The sequence below is a fragment of the Contarinia nasturtii genome, unplaced genomic scaffold (genome assembly GCF_009176525.2).
Source record: "Contarinia nasturtii isolate CC-2019 unplaced genomic scaffold, AAFC_CNas_1.1 Cnas_scaffold_285, whole genome shotgun sequence".
NCBI lineage: Eukaryota > Metazoa > Arthropoda > Insecta > Diptera > Cecidomyiidae > Contarinia > Contarinia nasturtii.
In genome coordinates this window covers 3,968,588-3,978,691 of record NW_022197640.1, presented here as the reverse complement: position 1 = coordinate 3,978,691, position 10,104 = coordinate 3,968,588, and the positions used below count along the sequence as shown (strand labels likewise).

Here is a 10,104-nt window from a genome sequence, read left to right as displayed (position 1 = left end):
ACGAATCACATTTAAAAAGCTAAAAGAAAGAGGGCGCTATCAACAATCCATGCGCTAGTAAATAAACACTGTTGACTTTGACAGCTCACATGGTGATTCTTTCTTTTCAATCAGAAAAACGTGTACAAAGTTCGTTGTTTTGTCGTGTACAAATAGATTTTGAGCACTCACTTTTTTTAGTTTCATCTTTGTTATAACAAAATAAAAATAAAAAAATCAAAAATGGATTATATAGATTCAGATGTCCATTTAAAATCGGAAAGCAGCACAACAAATTCAAAAATGTAAGTATTTTTTTTTTGCTAAAATAATAATCATATCATTTGTATCATTGATATGCAATAGAAATTTGGTTATGTTTGGCTTTTTGAATAGTGATTGCATTTCGTTGTGAAATTAAAGAAAATTTTATGTTTTAATTCAATTTTCAGATTGTGTTGTGAATGTGGTACATTGATTGATCCCAATCCAGCCAATATGTGCGCTGCCTGTCTGAGAAATAATGTGGATATAACGGAAGGTCTGTATTTAAAACATAAAAATTCGAGTGCTTCACACAAATGACCATGTTCATTATATTTTTTTGTGCATTTCTATAGATATTCCCAAGCAGGCAGTTCTATATTTCTGTCGTAATTGTGAACGATATTTGCAGCCACCATCAGAATGGGTCCAATGTACACTGGAATCGCGTGAATTACTTGCATTGTGTTTGCGAAAGATGAGAGGTTTGAAAGATGTGAAACTGATTGATGCTGGATTCATTTGGACCGAACCACATTCAAAGCGAATCAAATTGAAAATGACAGTGCATAAAGAAGTGTTTGGTGGTGCAATATTGCAGCAAGTCTTTATCGTTGAATACATTGTAACTAATCAAATGTGTGACGATTGTCATCGCACCGAGGCCAAGGACTTTTGGAAGTGTTTGGTTCAAGTGCGTCAACGTTCCGAGAATAAAAAGACATTTTACTATTTGGAACAGTTGATGTTGAAACATAAAGCGCATGAAAATACATTGGGTATCAAACCGGAACATGGTGGTCTTGATTTCTATTATGCCAACGAAAATCATGCTCGCAAAATGTTGGACTTTTTGAACACAATGTTACCAATCAAAAGTACCGAATCGAAGCGTCTCATTTCACATGACATTCACAGCAACACTTACAATTGTAAATTCACATTTGCCGTTGATATTGTACCGATTTCAAAGGATAGCTTGGTATGTCTGCCGAAAAAATTAGCTCAACAGCTTGGTAGCATTTCACAAATCTGCCTAGTCGCTCGTGTTGCGAACACAATACATTTAATTGATCCACTTACAGCACAAAGTAAGCAGTTTTTTTCTTCTTTTTTTTCGGTTTGACGAATTTTAATCTTTTCCATGTTTTTTTAACCATATTCATAGTGGCCGAAGTAAATGCAACCGTCTACTATCGTCACGCATTCGAAGCTATTTGCAATCCAAAACAATTGACCGAATACATAGTAATGGACACGGAAGTGATTATGCAAAAGGATCGCAAATTTTTCCCCGGCCAAGGAAAAGTTTCAGACCGTCATGTTGTATGTGATATTTGGTTGGTCAGAGCTTCTGAATTGGGTATCAATGATAATACCATACACACACGAACACATTTGGGCCATTTATTGAAACCGGGCGATTCAGTTCTATGCTATAATCTCATCGATGCCAATATAAACGATGATAACTTTGAGAAATTAAACAAGGATCGTGTTCCCGATTTGGTTTTGGTTAAGAAATTCTACAGTGATTTCAATGCACGAAAGAATGGACGTCTTTGGAAGCTAAAACATTTATCAGAAGATGTAACCGCTTTTGATAGAGGACAAAAGTAAGTTTTCGAATATATTTTTGGCTACTTTGAGATGAAGTGCTTTCGACGAGTTAATTTCTAATAAGAAAATCACAGAAACATTGGTTTTAACATTGACATTCTTTTATTCTAGGGACTACAACGAATTTTTGAATGATTTGGAAGAAGATCCACAATTGCGTCAAAATGTCAACATTTTTAAAGATTCATCAAAAATAATTCCAGTGGATGTGAACGATGGCATCGATCCATCTGTACCCCGTATTACTTTGGAGGAAATGTTGGACGATCTGGTTTTGGAAGATGATGATATGGGCGAAACCGACGAAATGGCCGCCACAGAATAAGAATTTTTATTTCAAAAATATCTATTAATATCACGCAAAACAATCAAATAAAAACGATAGATCAAAAATTATCATGATTTTCCACAAACAAATTTGCTATTAACTTTTTAATAGATACTGTTAAGTTTAGAGCTAATTTGCATGTGCGTTACATTTTTATTTTATCATTTTTTCAAGATACTTTGTTCGATCAACTGTTTTTCATGATCAATGTAACATCTACAAATACACTAACAAACGCACGAGTTAAGCTCTATGAGACTCTCTCTTTTTGGAATTTAAATATGGTAAATGTACATTTATGCGGTTGCCGTCAAATCTTATATTCAGTATACTACAGTACAGTATACTTTTATTCAGTGTTGTTTTGTTCAATACTGTTTCCACGCTTTTGAATCAATTAGATTTGTTATTGAGATTACGTCATCAATGAATATGCTGTTTCGCATAACTACTTTTTGAACTACTGACACAATGAAGAAGAAAAAAAAGCAACACAATTATCACATTTCAGTAGAAAATATACATCGCATTTCAATAGCTTCGTATATTTTAATTTCAAATGCGTCGATACCACTGAAAAGGAAATTAAATGTTGATCGCTCCAAAACACATACATATACGCTTAGGTCTTACATACGTGTTTATTTCTTGGATTTAAATACTAGCAATCACCGATCATTTATCAGAATTTAGTCGAGTTTTGTCAGTGATTTGTGAAACATCATTTGCAAGATGTTGTTAAAAACATTCTTTTGTTTATTAATTACGTTCCATTTTCAATTGAACCGATTGGTTCAATCGAAAGCATGGCCTCAAATTGGTTGGTCCAATCCATACTACTCTCAAGGTAAATAAAAAATAAAATAAACTTCTTCACAATTACGTGACCTTGAAAACAAAATAAATTCCATTTGAACTATACCAGAACCAGTAACTACAACAACCACACAGAAGCCATTGTATCCAACGTTATACTCAAGAAATAATCCACATCCCGTGCCATATGATGATGTTGGTCAAAGACAAGGTCAGTTTAAATTGAATAAGAGTCGCGTGTATTCACAATAACGATATTTAAATTCAAATTATTATATGCGCTTCATATCTAGTGCCAGTGAATCCATTTGATGTGCATCCATCGCAACCAAATATTGGCGGAAATCAACGCAACGACTATTCAAATAACAATTTTAATTATCCCTACGATAACACTCGCACTCCTACAACATATCCACCGTTTGATGGGTCAACCAGAAGAAATACTTTCCCCACACGTCGACAATTTTACAATATACCACCACAAAGTAAGTTTTAGTCGGAATATCTGTAGAGTTGAATAAATTCTTTAACTTTTTTCTTCAAATATATACAGGCTCTTTCAATAATAGTGCGCCAAATAATCATAACCACACCCAACTTTTAAATGATCACAACAATCAAAGGCCAAATACTGGAAACAATTATCCAAATCAAAATACACATAATAACGGAGACCATCAACATCGTCCGTTCCCAAGTAAGTAAACTTTCAACAACAACAAAAAAATGTTGGGAGAAATGAGTTGATTTGCAATCATCATTGAAAACTCTTTTTTTGTCAATTAATTTAATTCATTTTATTTATGGAACTCTTTTTCGTTACTAGATCCACAGTTTTATGATAGAAATAATCAAAACGGACCTATTCCAAATGCTGGAAATAATTATCAAGATCGGAATAGATATAATAACACATCCTCTCAATATCCTTCACTGCAAAGTAGATATCGTTCTATTTTATTTTAATTGAATAATTGAGTTAATTAAATGAAATATTAAACATTTTATTTTGTACTTAGATTCAAAATTTGATAATGGAAATGTTCGTAACCAAGCCATTTCAAATGGTGGAAGCAACTATCACAACCAAAATACAAACAACAATAACCCAACCAATCAAAATCGTCAATTTCCAAGTAAATATTGCGTCGTAATTCAATTTTAATTGAGATAATTAATTCAGCACTTCATAAATATAAGAAAATGAATCTTTTCGAATAGATCCACCGTTTAATGATGGAAGAAATCAATACCAATCAAATTATCAACAAAATCATGGTGGTTTGACAAATCAAAACAATTATGGCCCTTCAGCTCCACCAACGCCTCAATACCCAGTCCTACCAAAACCACAACAGCCACAACAGCCCGACTTTGATCCAAATGGTGTTGCTTTGGCTCCTTTCCCCGATGAAAACGTTGATCCAAATAATTTTGGCGCACGCAAACATTTCAACTATGAAAACTTGCACCACAGACATCCATCAAAATCTAATGTTGATAGCAACCCGTTAAAAGCTACCGAAAGTCGATTTGGTGCAACTAAAGTGGTACCATTGGCTTCTTACACTAGCTTCGGCGGTGTTCAGGTCCCATTGGCACCACTGGCACCATATTAGACTCATTTCATTTGAAATAATTCTCTACGCTTTAATTATCTAATCAAAAAAAAATTAAGTCGACTTTTTTTTTTAAATGATGACATTCGATTTATTTATTAGCTGTCATGTATCGAATTTTAAGCAAAGTCATTTGTAATAATAATACTTGAACGTATTGAAAATTTGTAGGAAATTCGAATAAAATTTCTGTTAAAATGAAATACTTGACGGTATTTAGATCGAGAATTTTCGTCCAGAAAATTCAAGTGGCAAGTCTTATTTTCAAATAAATTTCTTGTAAAACTGAGATTTACATATATTTTGTTTATGGTTTTCTGCACTTTGGCCGCTTCTTTAAACGCTAGTTGTCCTCTTTATCCTATAGGAAAAACATTGACGAAAAGAAGTGTCAGTTTTTTTTGTATAAAAATTTTAATAAGTAAATCAGCTGACTAGATTTGAAAATTTGTGTGAAAAATAATCAACTCTGAACAAATACAAATGGCAAACACTCAAATTAATCGAACTAAAATGACATTTTATCAACTAATTATATGCCATTTTACTCTGACTTTTTTGAGTACTTGCCGTTTGTTCAGGCTACTACTATATTGGTACGTACAGTTGGGTCACAATCGGCACAAATCCAAGAGTAGCCTCGTCTTTTTGGTGTCTTTTTCAACGGAGGGTCCAAACATTGAAAATGGTAGCTCTTTTTACATTCGTCACACCTACAAAAGATGAAAATACACGATCAGACATGTTTGATTTTTTTTCTCTCTCAAATATTCGCAAGTGCATTACTTGACTAGTTCCTGCGAAGTTCCATTAGCTTGGCATACGAAGCACACTTGAATGTCATTGGTGTCATTTGAATTTGAACTGCCGACAATGGGAGTCGATGTACGTCGTGAATTTGCTTTTGGTGGACTAAGCAGGACAGATGAACGTCGTGTACGACCTGGAGACATTGTGGATTTTGTTTTGTTTGCGTCTTTTTGTGGTGTGCCAACAGGTGATGATACAGTTGATGGTGGTGGTGATTTCGATGTCTAAATTACGTAAAATAAATTTATTTTTCTTTTCTTTTTTTCTTCATTATTGCATACAAATATTATGTGAAAAATCTAATAGCATTTTACACATTTAAGAAATGATGTATAAATATTATAGTGTAAAATTGATGTTTATAAAAAGCATGAAAAGAATACGGCCAGCTCAATCATTTATATATCATATTACTTTGTTTTCGGTTCTTTTCTGGTAAGCATTTTAATAAATGCTTTAAATAAATCGATAGAAATAAACAATTGATGATTACACATGTTTAAGCGACAAAGCAAAATAGCAAATTATTTAAGGTAAAAAAGGTGATGGAACATGCATATTTATAACCAAAAAAACACCAACTATTTAAGCAAAAAAAAAAAAACAACGAGACTCTTGGAATAAACAATTTATATTCACAACTTGATATGGATACCGGTTCAAAAGTGCGACAATTCAAAATTACATTACTGCTATAAACATTATTCGAAAGGGATATACGTGGAGGTTTTGTTCATTTGCGATTTTAGTTCATTATTTCTGAATAACATTTGGCAGGTATTCATGGACTTTTTGGGATTTTTTTTCTTCAATTTTAAAAAATGTTGTGCGATGAGTCTCGTTATTTAATGAATGTGACTTGTAAATTGTACATATATCTATGGATGTATATGGGTGTTAACAATGGTCATTTGACTTTGTCAAACTTACGAATGGTGTTGAGGTAACATCGTCTATCGAATTTACCGAAGCTGGCCGTGTCTTACGAAGCTGGCCGAATCTTGGTCTTACCATATTGGCGGGAACATAAAAGAAATGTGATTCAGCTGCAGTTTCTCCGGGCAATGGTAACGCTTTGAACTGTAATAAATATATAAAAAAAAACAAACAAATTTCAATGCATTTGAATCGGCGAGGAATGCGTTCATGATTTACATACCTTTATTTTGATTTTAGGTACTCCATCAGCGAGCGGAAACGAATCTGGATTTTCACGGTCGCGACTCTTTCGTTTTCTCTTCTTTTTGTGTTCTTTTGATGATGATCGATCCGAATCAAGTCCATGTTTATTGCGATGTTTTTCTTTTCGTCGTTTTCTACTTTGTTTCCGCTCGGCTTCGGTGTCCGACATTTTTGTTGTCGTTGTATCTTCAATGTTACCATTCATAATAGTATTTGAGACAATGGGAATGTCTCCATTGACCGGTTTATCCACTGCTTGTATATGTGTTTCTCCCGTGGATACAGTTGAATCAATTGAAATGTTCATTTTATCATCACCAATGGGACATACATCAGTTGTATCAGTTGTATTACCAGCCCTGTATTCTTTAATTTTTTTACTTTCATCATTACTCAATAATTCTTCTTTAATATCGTGTTTTTTCGATGGTGATGTTATTGATTTTGAACTTTCTTTTCGTTTTGTTTTCTCCTTGACCTTGCCCTTTTCTTTGTCCTTTTCTCTATCCTTCTCTTTATCTTTATCTTTTTCTTTATCCTTATCTTTACACTTGTCTTTATCTCTCTCTTTCTCTTTTTTCGACTTTTTAATTGCCTTAATTTTTGTTTCTGACGATTTAGCCGGTGATTTTGTATCGTTCAATTTGGTTTGAACGCCATTGACTTTCATTGGCCCACTTTCAATATGATAATGATTTAATTCATTATTCGATTTATAGCTATCGTCTAAAATGCCCTTTGAAACAGCTTCAATGACTTTATCGAGATTCGTTGACAATTCGCTCAGTGACTTTTTGCATTTTATTGGACTGTTTGTAGACTCCGACTTGGTAGATTCAGCTGTAGAAATGTCACCGTCTTCCAATGTCGCCTAATTAAATGGAAAAATAAAAAATTAAATGATTTTGAAATTGTGTTTGAAAAAATGCTCAATTCAATCAATTTTACCGATTTCTTTTTCTTGGTTGGCGATTTTTCGATGTTATCCTGTTTGCTAAGCTTTTTTATTGGTGACGGTGTCGGTGATTTTGTTGTTTGAATAGAATTTTTTATGGATTGCACATTTATTTTCTCATCGTCAGCACCACTTTCGTCCATGCTGACATCACGCGATGAATCAACGGGCACTATTGTACCATCTTTGCTATATTTAGTTCGTGATTTTCTAGGACCTGATGTTAGTTGAACAACACCCTCTGGATTATCTTCATCGCACTCTGAACATTGCCATCCGTATATTTTTGATTTTTTCGGATGTCTCGTCAATGGTGGATTCAAACAACCCAAATGATAGTGTAAATGGCATGTATCACATTTTGCGAGCAAATGTTGATCATTAACTCGTTTACATATGCCACATTCGTAAACTGGTTCTGGTTTATTTTGACATTGTGTACTTAGAATTCGTGTGGTATCGTCATTTGTTCCGATGGTTAAAGGAAAACCGACGCCCATCTTAAGTGCGGCAGCAGTTGGTACTGACATTGGCCTGGATACAGGCAATGGCGTCGGATTTGTTGCCGCTTCAACTAAAACAATTATCACATTTATATTTATTAATTTGATTTCTTTTACGTTAATTGTATTATTTCAAAAGTGTCAACGACTCTTACCGTGTTGTGCCACTATATTATCTATCGATGTTAATGTTTTATTCGGACACAGAGCTGATATGGCCGAATGCAATTTTTCAATTTTCTCTGTTAGATCATTTTTCTTAGCAACGTGTTCGGCGCGAATGGCAATACACTAAAATAAAATGGAAAAATTGTTATCTCATCCCATTTACATTTTCTTCTTTTCAGGTTTCGAAGTTTGTTTATGATACCTCATCGTATTTTTCTCGAAGCGTTTGCTGTTCGCTGGTTAAAGTCTTATTCAGTTCTATTTGTTCCTGTAAATTTTTCTTAACATCCTTTGACCTTGTGATCCTATCTAAATAATATCCAATGAACTCAACACTAAATGCAGGAGGAATGTGCCACTTCTTTCGAACATCGTTTAAAGAGGCAATCTGATGATGAAACCAAAATAATTTTATTTAATTTTTAATTAAATAAATATAATTTAAGATTTATGGTTTTGGTGTTGATTCAGCTTTCAAAGGTCTCGATTATAACTTCATGAATAGCACCAATGAGCTACAATTCAAATTACACTCAACTCACACATTAAAGGTGACATTTTCTATTTGTATTAACATTCCGACATAATGACAAAATAAATTTCATTCGCGTGTGCTTATCAATATTTTCTATTTTATCTCGAAATGTGAGTATAAAATGCAATTTCCATGAGAAATATGAAAGTATTTGCGAAATAAATAACTTACTTGTGCTTCTTGAAATTCTAATGCCGCCACATCTATTCCCATTAGTTCAGCTTTTGCTAATAACCTTCGGCACGCTGAGGCGCTTGTAGTGAGTAACCGTGGCATTTTTTGGGTTGGTACTAAAATCAAATATAAAAACCACATTGAAACAACTATATGAAAAACAACAACTGAATTAACTGAAACTTACCCCATGGTTCATTCTTAATTAACTTATTGCTAATATATTTGTTTCTGTGTTTCTTGAGTTTTCGTTCGATGCGTTTCTGTTCAGGACTAGTATTTTGTTGTTTGAGCTGTTCAAAATTTACACTGCGGTAACTCATCTTTAAGCGAAGCACATCATAATTTCGTTTTCGATGTTTGATCAATGTTTTATCCGAATGAATTTTGCAATGAGCATAAAATGGATCAGCGTCTTCTGAATGTGCTTCAAACGGTTGCAATAAACCTGCTGCTTGTGCGCATGTTACATGAAAATATGTTTTACACATGCCAGCGTCACAACCAATGCAAACACCACATCGAGAATATCGGGCATCGTCACAAAGCGAACAGGTTTTTGCACCCCATTTACTATATGGCATTTCAAACAGGGTCACCGATGACAAATGATCAACTTCACCAAATGCAACACCAGGTACATATAATGCACATACAAGATGTACCCATTTGCCGACGTCAGTCTCTTTAAAAATGCCACCTTTGTTTGGGCATAGTTCACATGCCGGATCAGTTATATTGGCTTTGCATGCTTCACAAAACCATGGTTCCGTCGAGCACGATGATACCGTGCTGGACACACTGGTCGAATCACTGATGCCATAGCAGCCTTCATGAACTGATATGCCACAATTATCACATTCCACAATTTCATTTGTATCATCACTTCGATCACCTAAACATGCACAACAAATCGGTTTGACCAATATTTTCGCTTGAGATCGTTCAAATGTTTCCTTTGTAACACCTTGTTCAAGTAGTTTTGTTGTTGACATTATTTCACCTTTGGTGTCCTTTTTCCGTGCCAAATCGGCAAACCTATTGTTTTCCGATTCATCTGAGTCCGATTCCGAATCTCCATCATCACTATCATCATCGGAGTCATCATCGTTTCCGCTTTGATCATCATTTGAATTCAATGAACAATC

The 10,104-nt window shown here is 34.1% G+C and overlaps 3 protein-coding genes across 5 annotated transcripts; 2 read left to right on the top strand and 1 right to left on the bottom strand.

Moving 5' to 3' along the window:
• Positions 1–97: 97 nt before the first annotated feature.
• LOC116337401 (60S ribosomal export protein NMD3) lies at positions 98–2,256 on the top strand. Its single transcript, XM_031761937.1, has 5 exons — positions 98–284; positions 432–520; positions 600–1,334; positions 1,412–1,859; positions 1,975–2,256. Exons 1-5 carry the CDS (start codon positions 223–225, stop codon positions 2,186–2,188), a joined length of 1,548 nt encoding a protein of 515 aa, XP_031617797.1. The 5' UTR covers positions 98–222; the 3' UTR covers positions 2,189–2,256.
• Positions 2,257–2,829: 573 nt separating this feature from the next.
• Positions 2,830–4,832, top strand: LOC116337622 (homeobox protein 2-like). 2 transcript variants are annotated; one of them, XM_031762303.1, is made up of 7 exons: positions 2,830–3,038; positions 3,117–3,218; positions 3,301–3,495; positions 3,564–3,707; positions 3,837–3,950; positions 4,030–4,146; positions 4,211–4,832. In XM_031762303.1, exons 1-7 carry the CDS (start codon positions 2,924–2,926, stop codon positions 4,627–4,629), a joined length of 1,206 nt encoding a protein of 401 aa, XP_031618163.1. In that variant the 5' UTR covers positions 2,830–2,923; the 3' UTR covers positions 4,630–4,832. The 2 variants fall into 2 exon arrangements, with proteins under 2 accessions (XP_031618163.1, XP_031618164.1); XM_031762304.1 differs by having other exon boundaries at positions 2,844–3,038; positions 4,232–4,832.
• LOC116337621 (uncharacterized protein DDB_G0284459-like) lies at positions 4,711–10,098 on the bottom strand. 2 transcript variants are annotated; one of them, XM_031762300.1, is made up of 10 exons: positions 9,144–10,098; positions 8,954–9,072; positions 8,450–8,635; positions 8,235–8,370; positions 7,570–8,150; positions 6,599–7,492; positions 6,370–6,519; positions 5,416–5,663; positions 5,234–5,342; positions 4,711–4,990 (listed from the first exon to the last, which is right to left on the bottom strand). In XM_031762300.1, exons 1-10 carry the CDS (start codon positions 9,949–9,951, stop codon positions 4,973–4,975), a joined length of 3,249 nt encoding a protein of 1,082 aa, XP_031618160.1. In that variant the 5' UTR covers positions 9,952–10,098; the 3' UTR covers positions 4,711–4,972. The 2 variants fall into 2 exon arrangements, with proteins under 2 accessions (XP_031618160.1, XP_031618161.1); XM_031762301.1 differs by having other exon boundaries at positions 6,451–6,519.
• Positions 10,099–10,104: the final 6 nt, after the last annotated feature.

What these genes read in the sequence shown, in the direction of transcription:
- LOC116337401 (XM_031761937.1), top strand. Translation starts at nt 223, where the DNA reads ATGGATTATATAGATTCAGATGTCCATTTAAAATCGGAAAGCAGCACA. An exon ending in AGCACAACAAATTCAAAAAT is followed by an intron (nt 285 to 431) that starts GTAAGTATTTTT and finishes TTCAATTTTCAG; the next exon opens with ATTGTGTTGTGAATGTGGTA. An exon ending in TAATGTGGATATAACGGAAG is followed by an intron (nt 521 to 599) that starts GTCTGTATTTAA and finishes GCATTTCTATAG; the next exon opens with ATATTCCCAAGCAGGCAGTT.
- LOC116337622 (XM_031762303.1), top strand. Translation starts at nt 2,924, where the DNA reads ATGTTGTTAAAAACATTCTTTTGTTTATTAATTACGTTCCATTTTCAA. An exon ending in CAATCCATACTACTCTCAAG is followed by an intron (nt 3,039 to 3,116) that starts GTAAATAAAAAA and finishes GAACTATACCAG; the next exon opens with AACCAGTAACTACAACAACC. An exon ending in TCAAAATCGTCAATTTCCAA is followed by an intron (nt 4,147 to 4,210) that starts GTAAATATTGCG and finishes CATAAATATAAG; the next exon opens with AAAATGAATCTTTTCGAATA.
- LOC116337621 (XM_031762300.1), bottom strand. Translation starts at nt 9,951, where the DNA reads ATGTCAACAACAAAACTACTTGAACAAGGTGTTACAAAGGAAACATTT. An exon ending in CAACCAAGAAAAAGAAATCG is followed by an intron (nt 7,493 to 7,569) that starts GTAAAATTGATT and finishes CCATTTAATTAG; the next exon opens with GCGACATTGGAAGACGGTGA. An exon ending in ATGTTACCTCAACACCATTC is followed by an intron (nt 5,664 to 6,369) that starts GTAAGTTTGACA and finishes TACGTAATTTAG; the next exon opens with ACATCGAAATCACCACCACC.